This window comes from Echeneis naucrates, chromosome 23 (genome assembly GCF_900963305.1).
Source record: "Echeneis naucrates chromosome 23, fEcheNa1.1, whole genome shotgun sequence".
Classification (NCBI taxonomy): domain Eukaryota; kingdom Metazoa; phylum Chordata; class Actinopteri; order Carangiformes; family Echeneidae; genus Echeneis; species Echeneis naucrates.
Genome location: NC_042533.1, coordinates 14,347,169 through 14,364,209, shown reverse-complemented (window position 1 = coordinate 14,364,209; position 17,041 = coordinate 14,347,169). Strand labels below are relative to the sequence as shown.

The window sequence follows — 17,041 nt, the reverse complement described above, 5'->3', positions numbered from 1 at the left end:
AAAATGGCTAATTGATATTATTGCACATGAGCAAAAGACAGTAATACTATTAGAACTCTGTTCATTGACCCGCCCCTCCTCCTCCTCGGACTCTCCTGAAGCACTTCAAAACATTCAGAAGCCTGGTGATGGACAACAAGAGGTGTTTCATCAACAGCAAGCCAAAAAAAAAAAAAAAAAAAAGCAAAACCATGACGTGGTGTGGGGGCGGGGTCAGATAAGACAGCCAGCAGAGATGAGGGTAGAACACTTACATTGTGCTATCATGTACAGTAAATGGCTGCATAAGTGCTTTTTCTTAAGCTTGAAAGGAAAAAAAAAAGTAAACAAAAAAAAAACGTGTTTATTGTTGAGGCATTGTTAAAAATTAGCCTGTGCTATCCATTCAGGGGTGACCATGTAAAATCCCTAAAGGAGGGGGCTCCAACAGCTTTGAACAAGTAGGAGAGAAATATTTCAGGACATAAAAAAATAACGATGATGATGTTTAACCCCTCGGATTCTGTCGCTGCTACATTAAAACCGCACTTAATTATGTGCAACATCGGAAAAAAGGCTTTGAAGACATTTCCTCAACACTCTGTTCTGTCTGTTGATTTTTTCTCATTTCTCATATATAGATTTTTTTTTTTTTTTTTTTTTTTTTAACTTGTTCCGCCACCTCATTATTGGTGTTGATTGGCAGTGTCCAGGTCCAATAACATGGCAGAGTGAATCAGTAAAAACACCAGAGCTGCAGTGAGGTTATTTAGAAGGAATCACTCTGGAGGAGGCTGACAGTCCACGGCTGCATCACCACTGGATGTTTCTGCATTAGGTCTGCTTCAGACCGGTCCATTCACTGACACTTCTTGTGGAGGTGGCGTTTCCACTCTGTAAGGGGACAGAGGAAATAGTCAAACACAACGACCAACTGTTCATCGGACATACATGTGTGTTCTCTGCTGTCAACTGTACACAGATACAACCACTGCCCGCATTGACGGAATAATCCATCAAATGTCAACACTAACAAATAGCAAACTCACTTCTTGTCAGTCTGTGTGTTCACAGGTGAGTCCTCAGGAGGTGGCTGCTCTGATGCTTTTGGAGGATCTGACAGAGAGAGCTTCTCCAGAGACACTGAAGTCTCCGCACTGCAAAAAAAATGTGAAAACAAATGTGTTAAATCAGGGTGAGCTTTTTTCTTTTTTAATTTAAACAGTTTGTGTCCTCTTATTGCGACAGTCTAACATGCAGATGTGCAGTAATCACGCAGTGCAATCAGTATCTTGATAATCCATAACTGGTGGACGATGACGTTGTTTACAAACTGATTTAACCATATTCAGTCTTAGATCTCACAACTTCAACCCATTTAAAATGGGAGGAATAACAAGGGTGTTCAGATATTTGTACAGTATCAAAAACTCTGGGTGATGCAACACACCCCGGCTGTGATTTCCCTGTGTCACCTGGGACATGAAACCAACCTCTTGTGTCACGAACATGGCCTTGTTTTACTTTTTTGGTGACTAAACTCCACTTTTCTACACTTGTGGAAAAAGTAGTACGATTTTGAATGTTTGTATGTTTAATTAACGACATCTGACAAATCACAAATATACCGATGACGAGCTTGAATTCCTAAAACTACGAAGACACTTCATTGAGACAAAACAGGATCACTACTCAGTATCTGACATCAAGCTTTCAGCTGTAAGATACAAACCTTTTGAGGTCAGCAGTCTTGTTGCCAGGGGTGCTGGCTGTTTCCAAGGTGGCTGCGGTTGGAGGAGCACCGGCAGCATTTTTGTCATCCTCCTCACTGTCCGAACCCCCAGAGGAGCTGCTGTCTGAGGCCACGAGAGGAGCTTTCTTCCCCTCTCCAACTGGCCATGCACCAGGAGAGCCACTAACATCTGCTGACAGATGCACAAAAGCACAAGTGGTATCGTTTGAAATCTTTCCACAGCTCTATCTGGGACAGATTAAGATTTGAAGTGTCTGTCTCCAGCAGGTGGTTGGTAGGTTTCAGAGCTGAGCTGACTGCAGACCAAGACTCACCACTCTTCTCATGGTTCTGTTTGGCTTGTTTATCTTCATCCCCGTTGCTTGAGTCCATAGGAGAGCTGCACCTGGGATTAGTTTCTGTGCTGTATGACAAGACAATTCTGTCAAAGAAATTCAAAAGACTGGCAGCTGCTCCAACAGAAGCTTTTCACTGTTTGCTGTGGATTTAGATTTAGAAAAATGGATAAAAAGGTCATTTGTTCATTTGTTATCAAATAATAACAGCGAGGGGCTTTGTAAAGGGGACAAACTGTTGTGAAAATGTATCCTCTGCAGAAATTATTTTTCATTCATTTCTCTTTTAGGTATTCAGGAGGGCTAGAGCTGATCCCAGCTGATACACGAGTATTCTGTTCCGGTTGTAATGGAATAACTAGAGGGAACTAACACTTCCACAGGGAGAACAAAAAAATTAAGATGGAGGCTTGTGTCTCACCCGGAAAAAGGCTGGAACTCAGTGAAGTTGGCCCAGCCTGTTTCCCGTGCCTCTGCTCCACTCCCTGGTGAGCTGGTCCACCCTGCAGGGGTTTGGGATGCCGCAGTCCCTCCAGAGTCCCTGAAATTAGCTGTCCAGCTTGGACCTGGAACCAAGACAAAGGATTGTTAGACAATAAGACAGGAGTTGATTTTAAAGAGTTGTTTTGAGGCTAAACTGACTCTAGTGGGATCTGTTCTGCCAAAGTCTCTGTCTCTCCCAGTTCCTCTCCTCTCTCTCCCTGTCCTCATCCTGCAGGTGGTGACTCATCTCCATCCCATGTTCCTGCAACACCTGCTGGTCCCATATAGCATGAATTCTGTATTACAGCTCAACTCCATGAACTTCATGCAACAACATGTTCCTGCCTAACCCTACACCCCCCCCCAATGCCTGCCTGCCTGCCTGCCTGCCTGCCTGCCTCTCTCTCTCTCAACCCAACCGGTCGAGGCAGATGGCCGCCCCCCCTGAGCCTGGTTCTGCTCGAGGTTTCTGCCTCTTAAAGGAAGTTTTTCCTTGCCACTGTTGCCAAGTGCTTGCTCATCGGGGGATCTGTTGGGTCTCTTTAAATAAATTTATAAAGAGTTTGGTCTAGACCTGCTCTATATGTAAAGTGCCTTGATGTAACTTTGTTATGATTTGGCGCTATACAAATAAATCTGATTTGATTTGATTTGTAAAGAACTGGTGCCCTCTGATCTACCTGTGTCTGACATGTTCAGCTCAGAGTCTTCATCCTCATCTGATTCAGATCCACGATCTTGATCCCTGCCTCCATTCTCCATGCTACTCCTGGAGCTGCCCTCTGAGGTTTGAGAGACCCCAAACCTGCAGGAGAAGGGGATGGAGATGGGGAAAGTTGAAAAGGGTAACAAGAGGCACTGAGAGAACCAAGGGCTCAAATAATATTTCCAGGTTTACCTTGTTCTGGATTTTGCTTGTGTTGCATAGTTAATCTCTTTCTCCTCCCAGATGTCCTCCTCCTCTTCAGAATCATCAAACTGCCGTATTTTCTCTTTACAGCAGGCTTCAAATGCAGCTGCATTGGCCTGTTAAACAAACCAGGGTTTCATTTGGGAGAAGGATGTGGTCAATTTAATCAATCAACTATTAACTAATAAAAAAAATAAATAAATAAATAAAAAAAATACACAGGGTTGTCGTCATCCTTTCAGCAGTACATCAGCTGTAGCTGAAACATGTGTTTGCAGTCCTAATATAAAAATTATTTTGAAAACACATCTCAGAGGTTCCAGAGTAAGATATAAGCAGCTGCTTAACACTTACACTATTATCATCAGCATCTAGGTTGAAGTTTATTTCAGCAATTCTGTCAAATGTGGCACTGAGGAGAACAAAGAGAAGGTTAAATGTTGGTGAGGTGACTGCTGTGTTAGTAACACACCTACTGTCAAGCATTACAATTATACCATAAAATCATAGTCTTGAGTGAAAATGAGCCAAGTCAAGTCAAAGAGCTGTCTGACTCACTTGATATTTTCATCCTGCTCACTGAACTCCTCGTCATTGAACCCGAACTGATCCACAAAGTTGGCGGTCATCTGTTGGATCTGATAGTCTGAGAAAGCCTAAAGGCCAAAGAGACACACTTTAAAGTGACATCATTATGGACTATTGTATTAGTTAACATAGTGTGAAATGTTCATCCTACCTGCTGGAGGGACAGGTCGTTGGGGAAGGGGCTCTCCATGTCATCATCCTCACTGGATGAGTGCATGTTGTGGGTGCTTACCTGCCAATAACAGTGTGGAGGTTTGGTGTTTAAAAAAAATTAATGCCCACTGGCCTTTGTAGACATTTTACATCAAACTGTGATTATGATACAAACACTTTATTTCACCAATGATTCAGAGAGAAAACAGTCAAAAATTTGATTTTTGGTGTTATGGCTTAAGATTTCCTGTGGACTTTTTAACCTTTAGTTCAGGAGCATTTTTATACCACACTCATGCAAAGAAGTGATGTCAATATCAAGCACGCATTAAGGTGCAATACCCTTTTCTGCCGATGGGTTCGAACTACTCGACTGACCTACAGGTGGCAGTTAAACTTAAGGAAGTGATGCAATGCACCATGAGATGAAGAGGAATGCAACAGCTTAGTGCACACAGATATAAACGCTGCAGGGTTAAAAATGCTAAATAAATAAATCAGCTCAAATTTGTGAAGACAAACAGGTTCAGTGTTTTTTAGTGCTGAAGGATGTGATAAGTAACACTGTAGTGTCTGTAGCATTTCCGTTTACTCGAAAACTCATTAAAAACACATCTGTATTTGTTTCATATATTGCTGGATTTATTAATCTAATTTATGGAGGAGCTGGTAACGGCTGCTCTGACACTGTGCAGGTCCTGACTGTGGGATTATACTGGGGGAGAAAAACAGGAAATGAAATTTAGAGAAAGCTGTTTAATCAGGAAAGAAATATTCTACAGAATAGTAACTCACCAGCTCTACCGTGTTCTTCCTGTTAGTCTCTCTGAGGGTCTCGTCCACAAAGCTCTCCCAGCGACCTCTGCAGTCCTCTGGTAGCTCTGTGAGAGGTATCCAAACAGGAATATTAAATGATACTGTACTTCCAGCTCAAGCGAATCTCTGATGGCCTCCTGCAATCTCTGGTTACCTTTAATGAGGTCCGTGATCTGGGCCTGTACTGGTCCTTTCTCCAGGTTCTGGACCACCATGTTGGCAATCCTAGTCAGATGACCCATGTTACCTCTCCTAGTGCCACCCTCAGCCCTGCGATTCACACATAGATTTACGATTACAACACAGTGATTTTACTCCAACACCACAATCTCACTTTTGTCATCACTGCATGTTGCACCAATTGAAACAAACATTGACCTTGGATATGAATTATCAGTAAAACAAATGTGTTCCAAGCTCACTACTAACTATGATAATGAGAGGACTTACTGTATTCTGTCATTTTCCTCCCAGGCGTCAAGGATCCTCTGTACCAATCGACACTTCTGGAAAAGCTGAAGGTTCAACAACAGAAACACTGAATGAGGTGGAAATAGATACTAGATAGAAGACAGCAAATATGAAAATATTTATTGCTCCAAAAGGCATTTATGTTGTTATTATAATTGTGATTTGAGTATAAAGACATGATAAGACATATCCCTGTTTCTTCTCTAATACTCTTCATCTCAGAGGTTCGCTACTTTATAGTTTTGGATTGTTGATCAAAACTTGCCTAATGCCTCCAGGCATGATGCGTGCTGATTGATGTGGTAAGACCAAAAATAATATTTCTAATTAAAAAAAAAAACAAAACAAAAAACAGCACTTCTAAACAACAGCTTTTATTAGTCCCTATCACTAGATAGTAAAGATCAAATATTGTGTAAGCCTTTCAGTCGGATGAAAATAAATTACAGTCAAAACCTGTGGTAACAGTCTACCTGGGAACTAGACAATGACTGTCAAAGGCAAAATATGGACTGAAAAAAGTTAAATCTTAATCACAATAACAGTAACTAATTAATTATCTTACAGGGCAAGGAAGATAGCGTTTGCACAATGTTTAGATGTGAAAAACTCATCAACAAGCTAAAGTTAGATTAATAAAAAATGGCAGTTACATGAATGACAAACATCACATGAACTTCGGTCTTGAGGGACAGATTTAACTCACTGACTTCTAAGGACAATTTGTTTGGACTATGATATTCTATGGATACAGAGCAGCTTTGGCCACCTACATGTGCCACGAGGGCATTGTGGATGGAGGTCTGTGGGTCAATGGTCCTGCCTGTCTCCACTTCCTCCCCATGCGCCTCAGGGTTAGCTGCTGCTGACATCCCATCATGGTTCTGAAGGCCTGGGCTGGGCCGCTCCTCTGAGGAAGGGTGGTTCAGGATAGCCACCACACACAGCTCCACTTGGAAGTGCAAAAAATTATTCCAGGAGTATTTGAAGAACAGATCCTGTTTATGGAGTGGATGATGCAGAAAGTCAATGATATGCTGAATGAAAAACAGAAAATTCAGTACATGTCCATTCCATGCATTATCACATCACATTCAGTGCCTCTCCAGTGAGGTGATTCGAGAAGTCATGCTAGTAATGAAGCAGAAACTCTCCATTGCTCTCTGTGGTTTAAGGGAGGCCGGAGGAGCAAATTTGAATCTGCTGAGCAGCATGTAAACGAGCTGCTCCACAGAAACCACATCCATTGTCCTTTAGTCAGGGGTGTGATAAGATCATGGGTTCCCTGCCTCACGACAAATCAGATGCAGCATTTGAAGACAGAAAGAGACTAAAACAGCTGCTGAAGAACCTAAATGGATTTTAGTCTCTGTGTGTGCAATGAACCCCCTCCCTCCCCTCCACCCAAAAAAAAAAAAAAAAAAAGAGTTTTAATGTCCAGAGTGAACAGAGGCTAAGCATACCAGTAGCAGGTCCATGGTGGCAAGATTGCAGAGCTCCTGACAGATACTGGGGGCATTGGTCTGCAGCAGGGCGGCCACCAGCCGGGCCACATGAAGGCGGGCGTTCCCCAGTGGCTGCTCTAGAACGCCAACGGTCGTCAATATTGCACTTTTCTGTAGAGGGTATATGAAAGGCATATTAATTACTGTAATAACAGTCATTAAATGTTGTGCTGATACTAATACACAGAAATAGATTTTTAATTCTGAAACTCTCCCACAAAACCACAAACATAGGTGGCTTTGCAATGAAAACAATTCATCATCAGTTACTACTACCTCTGTGCACTGAGTGATCGCATAGTAAGATGGTTAAGAATTAACTGTGCTTCATGTCACAGATCTGTAATGAAGCTTTACCTTGGGGGGATCCAGAAGAAGCTGCTGGAAGTCCTTTAAATGGGGCTCAATGGCATTTAAAATACTGCTGTTGACAGTGTAAGACCTTTCATAACCCTGAGAATACAGATCCATCAGCCCTTCCAACCTGGGAGACATGAGCAGCAAGAAAACATCAGCCTAACACAGTTCTACTATGAAGACTGGGAGAGAGAGGAGCATTTCCTCTGAGAAACCTAGAGAAAACAAAATTACAAACAAGAACCTGACAGCAAATACTATGACTCACCCAGACCTCCTGGTCTCCAGTAAGGTAAGTAGCACTTGAGTTCCATTAACGATGGAGGCCTCACTCCTCTCCCCCTCAAACAGGTTCTTGAGGAGCCCTGTCACACTCTCCTGCCTGGAAGGTACACAGTTTATGCTGTAGCAACTAAATGTTACTGTTGATAAAAAACAATAACATTGTTTCCCTTAATTTGCTAGTTATAGTGGTATCTGAGACAACTTCAGTCACCAGATGTGATCCCAAACTTTTGTAAATAAGTGGTTGAGAAACAGATACACTGATTCTTTAGACTGGTTGTAGTTCAAGGACAAGTAGAGCCATGTTTGACAACATTAACTCTTTACACACTGGAAGTGAGTCATGACACAGGCAATCAGTTTCTATCTAATCACAACCCTAGCCAACTCAATTCAATCAACAACTTCACCAAAGTCACCAAAACCCCCAAACTGATCCAAAGAAATTTCAAAGAAAATCAACTGACTAGCGTGGGCTCAAAACTAAGCCAAATTGGTGTCATTTTGAAATGTTGTTTCTCATGTACTACTTTGTCTTTGAAAACAAAGTTTTCAGTACACACTTATTCCAAACACTTGATCTTTTGTTGGTGGAAAACTTGATATAGCACAGATTCATTTTTGAAGCTTTAGCAATAAAGCATTAGAACTTACGACTCTAGTACAGCCAATAGTGGGTCAGCCTCCATGTTCTCCTGCATCTGATTGGCCTGGTCTCGACTAAGGCGGATGATGTCACAAAGCGTCTGGGATGCATTTGATTGTCTCTGAAAGGTAAATTGTTATTAAAATTGAAATGATTAGATTTTATGTATTTTCATTTTATTTTGATTATTGTCATTTTCTAAGCACATGGTTCATCATTATTTAACAAGAAGAGTGACGGGTGAACACTCACCTCCTCATCTTTACCAGTATGAATGAGCTCTGTGAGTCTCTGTACCAACTTCTCCTCATTCAGCCACTGGAGTGGGAAACACAATAAACGGCTTTAGATACTTTCAAACATTTGCATAGGTTAGGCATACAGACTAATTCCCATCACTCACATGGAGGACCTCCTGCCTTAAAGGGGCGGGTTCCACACAACTGATGAGGCGAAGCAGCAGATCCATCATGGCAGAGGCATCAATATGTTTCAGCACCAGACCAATGAAGCCTTCCTTTTTCTTCAGAAAGGTGATCACCTAGAAAAATAAAAAGAAAAGTGCTTTTGTTTTCTCACCAGGCTATATTAGGTTTTAATTTTGTGGAATACTACTGATTAACAGAATAATGTTATCTCTTATAATGTACCTGTTCGGTTTTCCGGGCAATGAGATTGCCAATAGTTTTGCTGAAGAAGCTGGCTAGTAATGGGTTGAGAGGTGGGTCCTGCTCCAAGAAGTGGTAGAGCATCTCAAGTAGGGACTCATCTGTGCCAAGTTTATCATTTATAATGGACACATCTGATGTCAAGAGCTCACACGCAATGTTGGGAAATCTTACAAGAAAACACAGAAAAGCAATGAGAAGAAGTTAGTGCAATTAGTGTTGTTTAATTGGTATTGCTGGCACACATTGGTATTTACATGAGACATTCAATGACCAGTGGAGAAAAAAAAATGGTAAGTGATAAGTTTAAATATATAACTATGACTATAAATAAATTAGAACTGGCCAATTCATCCAATTTATTTATTTATTTTTAAAGATTTTTCTACATTCTGTTTTCAAACCACTTCCCTCTCTTTATATATACAGCCAGGAGAGACCATGTAGTCATCACACATTCATCTTTAGAATCTTAAGAAGAAGAAAAAAAAAACAAAAAAACAAAACAAAAAAAAAAAAACAAACGTGACACTTTTCATTTGATATTTTTCCTTATTCAGTAATGTTTAATATTAGCTTTTCTACTAACAAGTGTGCTGCCAGGGTTGCTGTATTGCTTGTACACTAGGCTTTAAAAAATATTGAATCAACATTATTAGTAACATTGTTTTTGTTTGCGTTTCTGTATTTTAAGACAGAAAAGTCCAATAAATAAAAAAAATTTAGTGTTGAATCTTAATATTGGTCAAAATAATGATAATTGAGTGTTTTGTTTTTTTATAATAACAATCACCCTGACAATATATACTGCAATATATACTACAAAAATGTGGTAAACTAGCCTGAAACTCCTGACTCATTAACCAATGTGGGGACTCACTTAAAGCGGCTCCGCTCCTCAAGGTCAGCAGGCGGCTCTGTGGTGATGAGGCTGACTAGCTCCTGCATGCAGTGGTCCTGGGAGAGAAACAGGAGCAATCGACGGTTTTGGGCCTTGCACTCCTGCAGGACATCGTCCTCCTCCATGAGCTCTCTCAGCGTCACGTCCTCCCTGTCCAGCAGCTGGTCAATGTGGGAGGTGGTGTGCAGGTCAAACTTCCAAAACATGATTGCCGCTGGGATAGTGGACACAGCCCTGCATCATGGGACAGCAGATTGACAACAGAGAGACAGTCAAGAAAATAAAGAAATGAGAAAGGCAAGAGTACACAGGTAGGAGGAGGAGGAAGCAGAGCAGACAAACCGATGTAAGCAAAGGTGTAACCTTTATGATGAGGCCATCCTGTTCTTACACATCCCAGACTATATTAATACTCTGCATAAAATCATCGATTAAGATGTGACTTATTCCAATTAAAGATGAAATAGTAAAGTGCATTTTTGCCATGTATAAATCTTGATTAAATACTATGCTACCTGCAATGCTGTTTTTACACAGCAGAAAACAATCCCTGTCTCCCTGGTGATCGACTCAACAGGAAAATTCTAGATTTCTTGGTGATCTGAAAACAACCATGGAAATGTCTAGAGCTGTCTGCATTCAGCAAACAGCTCACAATAAACGCAGGCAAGGACCATAGTAGCCACTGTGACAATTTGAAAGTCATCAACATTCCCATAGGAAGTGATGGTGCACAGGTCCATCCATGAAAAAATTCCAGATAACCCAAAACCCAAATAAAAATCTAAATCTGGCAGGATAATATACCCTAACTCCTGACTGTACAACACTATACATGCACCGGTCATTGGCAATCTTTCAGATCATGACCTTTGACCTTGTGGCTAACTAACTTAGCCCCAAAAAAATAAAAAAATAAATAAATACAAACATCTTTTAAAGCAGCTGACAGAGCAATGACAATGGAGGAGATTATGTAATTATGGAAAAAAAACTTTCTTTCTTTGTTCCGAACCCCAATGGCTCTGAGGTGGTCATCTGAACTGTGATGCTTTCAAGTCACAGAGCTCTCTGGTGGACAAACTAAACCATAGCAGCTCTGGCAAGAAAACAGCTTAAGTACATTTCTTTAGCTTACCTTCATTTTTTTTGTTATCATCCTTTCTGATTGTGCTCCTGTGTTTGTTGAGGTGGCCTGCAATGCAGACTGGAAACGCAGACTTTGAAAACGAAATCCTTTTTCATTGATCCAAAATTTAGAAACTAAATATGATATTTCAACTAATCTTCCAGGACGTATACTCAGGGTGTGGTTGTTTTTTTGTTGGCAAAAATAGGAATAGGATGATACACAGAATAAGTAGAGCTGAATAACAACACTGCACAACAATGCAGAGAAATCACTCATGTTTGCTAAACCAAGCCTCTACAAGTTTGGGAACAAACCTAGTGGGTAATTAACGTAACCTCATGTGGTAAGAAGCTTACAGTCATTTGCTTCTCGTAGGAATCTATACTGCACTGAGGACATGAATTCTACCCTTTAAAACTATTTTTGTAAAATGCACATATAGATATATTGCTCTTTGCTTGAATGTGGTGCCGTCCCTCTTGACATCATTCATCGGAACCCAAATTTTCCAACTGGCTGCTAGCTTAAATTCTTTTCACTTTCAGTAGGAAGAAGACGGGATACATGTCATGTTTTAATGTACAACATAAATACACAATATTTCATTTGTGTTTTCAATACTTTCAAGCGTCTGTAAAAAGGCAAAATGTGATTACAGAGGTTGTCGTGTTAAGTGTTGAAACACGACACACAAAAAACAATCTGCTCACCAAATCAACCTCTCTGTATTCTCAGTTACATTCTTACAAGCTACTACTGACAGGAAAGTCCTTTGCCGCAGAGGTCAGAGCTAAATCAAACTACAAGGTAGATGTTTGGTGGTAGTTGAAGTCATATGACAGTGGCGTAGTTTATTTATAGCCTAGTGTTCGCTTTATACTTCTAGTAATTGCATTTAGGATTTTAAAACATGATAGCAGAGTCAATTTGTAAAGATTATCTTCCTGAACAAATCAGTATGATAATATCACAATGCATATTTGTAAAAGAGCTCATTTCCTGAAGTAATTCAAAAACCAATGGAAAATTCCAATTGTCATATTCAAAGGATGGGACATATTCCATTTGGATGTCATTATTTATTTCTATTTTAGTCTGATGTTCTTTTTTCATATAATATAAACCAAAATTTAACAGAGACCACATCTGTAATGAGCTCATATCATTCTTAAACTAAAGATGATCTGATGTGCTACTGTGGTCCAGGTAAATGCAGTCATAATCTATCTTTTACAAAAAGACAAAGTGCTCACACATACCAGTGGTTGAAATGTGGATATCTTTAATCAGACCTCCCCCACAGGCAGGCAGGCATTTGTGTTTGTGCAGACAACAGAGAGTGTGGTGAGGCCTGGCATTTATCAGCATGGGTCTCCTCTTAAAACGCAGTCCTCTTTAGGAGATGAGACACTGAGACGCTCACCATAACCTGCACACGACAGAAGAAAGAAAAAAAAGATCATGTTATCATATTATTCAAACAAGATTTCAGATCTCGACCAGGGACATGGCATGGAGTTGTAGCATGACATTTGAGTTCATTTGCCTCCCTTGAAATGACTTGTCATGTGATGTGACTATGCACATGCACATTATGACTATGCTGAATTGATACATAGTTCAGCCCTCAACATTAGTAACAATAAGGTTGTTAGAAATCCCAACCACACCCATTACATTATTATAGCTAAGCTCCCAACATTCAGGAAGCAGATTCCCATCATTAAATGGTGATGATCAACACTGTCACAGGTTTATACTAAAATGTTATTCAACAATGTTAATCTCTTCAAGATTTTATTTTCGTTTAAAGTCCTTTTTCAATACTAAATGAAAAAGGGTGCATTTGGGAAGTTTTTTAATTAAAAAAAATAACTATGCACCAAATTTTTCCCCCATTCATGTTCATCAAGTCCTCAAAAAAGCTTTGTAAATCAATCACTTAACTTTCAACACAGATAATATATTAATGCCTTTGCATGGATATCATGAAAATGTGTCCTACTTAAGAAATTAAGTAAACACTCTTCTCACTCACATTTAAATTAATCAAGGGTTAGGGTTACGGTTATTAATCAACTTGCCTCTGTACCTTTCCAACTGATTGTGAATGCCACCGACATTATAGAAGATAGTCTAATGAGGTATAGGAATACTTAGAGAATATATGTTTTGGTTTAATTAATAAAAAGTAACTCAACATTGTTATCGATAATTATCAAATCCATTATTTTCCAATAATCCTGCATTTGATCAATAGCAATTTCTTTGTGGCAGGATTAAATCCAGACATCTCTCTCCAGTAAACATTTGAAGGAAAGAAAACTGTGAAGAAAGCTATTTCTAAGTGTACTTTTACAATTATATCAGACACACACATAAAAAAAAAAAAAACAGCTGGCACATCTAAAATGTTTCATGCTATTTTCATTTAGTATGAGTGTGGTGTCAATTAGAATAAAATGCACTTTGAGATTATTGGAATCTTATGGTTCCAGAAAGTACTGTTTAGAAAAACATAAAACTTAAAATTGAAGAACTTTACATTTAAAATGCATCGAAGAGAATATACATTAGCACATAAGATGATTCTTTTCCAGACAATAACCATAAAAATGTGAGAGGGTACCACCTCGAGGCACACTAAAGGTTTAGTTGGTTACCAGACAGACAAATTAAAAAACAACAAAAAAACAAACAAAAGACACAACTTCTGCATCTGGAAATGCTGTACAAGATTGGGTTAACATCTCACTCACTTGTCATGTTACACTGCAGTGAAAGCTTTTAAGTGCCCATGTTTACCATCAGACTATAATATATGGAGGATGTATCTTGAATGATGGAGAAGAGGCATTTGATGATTTCATGAGTAAGCAAGTACATTTAGCATTTTATCTCAAGTGGTTACTGTGGCTAGCAATCTTGACATCAAGTGATAAGAGAAAAATTAGGTCTGCTGGCTTTATAGAACTAGACTTCTCTAAGCAAATTGCAATCAACTGGAGACCGTGGAAGTAAAGCTCAGGGAGGAAACTGAAAAGCTTCCTCCTTTTTCTTTTCCCTTTTTCCTGAGGTGGACCTTTCTTTGCACATGCAGCAGCAGCGTCCATCTGGCATACATTTACAGAGTACACAAGTGCAGTAATAACCCTGTTGAACGCTCCCTGTGGACACTGAGCAGGGAAGCAAATGCTTGACTTTACATCCAAAATAGAACCCACTAGAGGCAATCTCAACAATAACAGTCTACTGGCACGTATAACAGACGGCGAAAAGAGGAACGACGACACACATTAAGAATACACTTGTAGATGTTGCAAATCAACAATACTTTGAAATAAGGCAACCATCTGAACCCCCTTTGCATGTTCAGTGTACATTAAGATGCATCTGGACATAACTGAATGTTTATCTTGTTGTTCTACATACTTTGCAGCATGTGCTAGCAAATGATCAACCAATAGTGCACTTCAAAGGACAAACAAAAGCTAGTTTCGCTCAGCCTGTTGCTGCTTACATGCACTTAGGTGCGCCAAAGTTGTAAAATTAGATGAATGGACCTTTACCTAATGGTTGATAAAGAAGTAATACCCCCAAATTAAAAGGAGAAAAAGGGGTCAGTGATATTACTTGTGCTTTCTAATATTTCTGAAGGCTCACAGGTGTAAGAATTCCTGGAACGTCATCAAATCACGTCATCGCAAGCAAATACTACAGTGTATTCTTAAACAATTAATGAATTGATAATGGAAAAAATATGCATCTACCTACCCACGACTGTCTAACAATAACACAAACACTGATGTGTGGCTAAAGAAATGGAAACCGAGCTCCCATAGCCTTGGCATGAAGTGCACATCAACTGACTTGTGGCAAGAGCTCAGATTTCTGTTTACTTCAGCTCCAGTTGAGGCACCACTACCAGAGATTAAAGATTTAAAAAACGATGAAGATTAACGGTACAGTAATTACAGTCCTCTCGGTTAATTACATTCCACAGCTGTCGTGTAAACACTTGGCCTCCTTTTTTATCCGTCATTAGCTAACGTACATATGAACCTAGACGTTGTCCACTTGATTTGGGGAACCCAGCAAGACTTCGTTGTTGCTGGCCTCAGCCAAATCCGACTGGTTACACCGAACAACACTTAGAAAATCCGTTCGTTAAATACCGTATAGTAACGGAAACCTGTGCAGACGAGTAACACACCAGTAGGGAAAATAAGTTACACTCCGAAACCGACACCACCAAATCACAAGTAACTTAGTGACAGTGTTACGCAGGCTATCGTCAACTAAATGAACAAATTAACACTTTCGTTTTAGCCATTTAGCCTACATCTGATCACAACCAGGATTATTCGCTGGTTGTTGGCCGCTAATCTACAGTTAGGAATCGGTTTGAATAACGTTAACGTTAGTTCCTCCTTTATTTTGAATAGCACGTAAGCTAATTAGCTACTAACAGTTAACGTGTAATGGATCTGAGGTGGCCAACTTAAATAACTCTCCAACTTGGGTTCAACTTTGTCGATGCAGCAGCAGAGTAAACGGTCGCTTGCTGTCCAAACTTGTAACGATCTTTTCGTCTAAAACTTACCTTTGATTGAAAGTCCGCTGCTAAATCGCCCGTCTTTATCGGAGTGTTGATGTAGTTTGCTCCAAGCAGCCAGCTATAAAGTCACTAGCTATCCAGCTAACTATTCGCTATCTTTGCTAGCTAACATACATTAGCCTGTGAGCGAATAGTGATTTGTTTTGAAGAAGGGGTCAGTCTGCGACAACACTGACTACTGTTAGCTAGCCCAACCTAGCTAACGTTAGCCAAATGTGACTTTGAACTACATCAAATTAAGGGCTCTCCAATGTTAATGGCTACTTGACACTAATCGAAATGCCTGTTATTTCAGACAGATAGTGTGTGGTTCGTACTCACGCACAAAGTGATTCAAACGCGCGGCTAACTTTAGCATGCGAGGCAGGAAAAACTCAGTCATATTCGAATCAAAATGGCGACATAGTTACGAGAGCGCGCAGTAGACCCACACCGGGGACGTGCACCGACTTCAGACAGTACAGAATGACGTGACAGTCGACAGTATCTATTTGAACTCGTAGTCTATTGATTTGTTTTTATTTTTATTTATTATAGTATTTCAATCATATCGTATATCGTATTGTATTTTAACTACAACATTTTACCATTTGATTCACTTTTATTGACGTATGATAAGTAAACATTTAACACAATTTACGTTGACTAAAAAGTCAACTACATGGACTATACAATTAAATAAAGTGAAAAATCTACATACGAGACAATAGTCCTTTGATTCTCCCACGCAGAGGATTTTTTTTATCTTGCAACAACGTATATATCGCCATTAAACACAACGATAAATAATCTATAGTGGTAATAGTATGAGCAATAGTCAGATATTAATATAATATAGTTTGATATAGCAATTAGGTTGTTAGTCAAAAGCTCAAAGTTTAAATTTATATTTACTTTTTTTTATATCGACTTTGTTCATACATTAAAGCGCACATCTTGAAACCAATTTTTTAAATTGTATTTGGGGTTCGTACGAATTAGGACGTTCCAGATTAGAGGTTCCCACGATAAAGTAAAACAAAAAACATTATGCAACCGATAAATAAGTATTAAGTTTCCTCCCTGACTGTTGAAAGCATCTGCCCTAGAATTGCAAAAAAGGGACGTACGCTGTTGCAATGTAAGAATTTCTAACACTGGAATCAGTCGGCTCACTTAAATAATTAGGAAATTGGAGATTTACATTCAGTTACCAGTACCATAACACAGTGTATCATAAACTACAGGCTCCAACACCAAAGTACAAATGAGGGCTGATTTTATCAAACTGGGCTCAGGTTAGCTACAGGAAGACCAGCAAATAAACTGTCATAAATGAATCATAGACGTTTATCCCTATGTCTGTACAAAATTCAGTGGTACGTTAAAACCCGATTACTATTTTTTTTTTTCTATTCACTGAGGCACACAAAAACTCTGCACATATTTCTTGCATTTACAC

The 17,041-nt window shown here is 39.6% G+C and overlaps 1 protein-coding gene across 1 annotated transcript; it reads right to left on the bottom strand.

Moving 5' to 3' along the window:
• Positions 1-596: 596 nt before the first annotated feature.
• Positions 597-15,989, bottom strand: ppp6r2a (protein phosphatase 6, regulatory subunit 2a). The gene is made up of 24 exons (XM_029494732.1): positions 15,586-15,989; positions 12,242-12,411; positions 9,830-10,084; positions 8,932-9,118; positions 8,685-8,822; positions 8,534-8,599; positions 8,290-8,402; positions 7,619-7,732; positions 7,351-7,477; positions 6,952-7,104; positions 6,262-6,486; positions 5,468-5,532; positions 5,172-5,287; positions 4,997-5,082; positions 4,200-4,280; positions 4,019-4,116; positions 3,815-3,872; positions 3,449-3,576; positions 3,231-3,355; positions 2,489-2,633; positions 2,047-2,135; positions 1,712-1,904; positions 1,029-1,136; positions 597-873 (listed from the first exon to the last, which is right to left on the bottom strand). Exons 3-24 carry the CDS (start codon positions 10,054-10,056, stop codon positions 825-827), a joined length of 2,691 nt encoding a protein of 896 aa, XP_029350592.1. The 5' UTR covers positions 10,057-10,084; positions 12,242-12,411; positions 15,586-15,989; the 3' UTR covers positions 597-824.
• Positions 15,990-17,041: the final 1,052 nt, after the last annotated feature.

Bases quoted from the DNA above. Each gene is read 5' to 3' on its own strand.
- ppp6r2a (XM_029494732.1), bottom strand. From the start codon at position 10,056: ATGTTTTGGAAGTTTGACCTGCACACCACCTCCCACATTGACCAGCTG. The intron at 5,288-5,467 runs GTAAGTCCTCTC...TGTGAATCGCAG, and splicing joins GAGGAAAATGACAGAATACA to GGCTGAGGGTGGCACTAGGA. The intron at 4,281-4,996 runs GTGAGTTACTAT...TGTTATTGGCAG, and splicing joins GGAAGAACACGGTAGAGCTG to GTAAGCACCCACAACATGCA.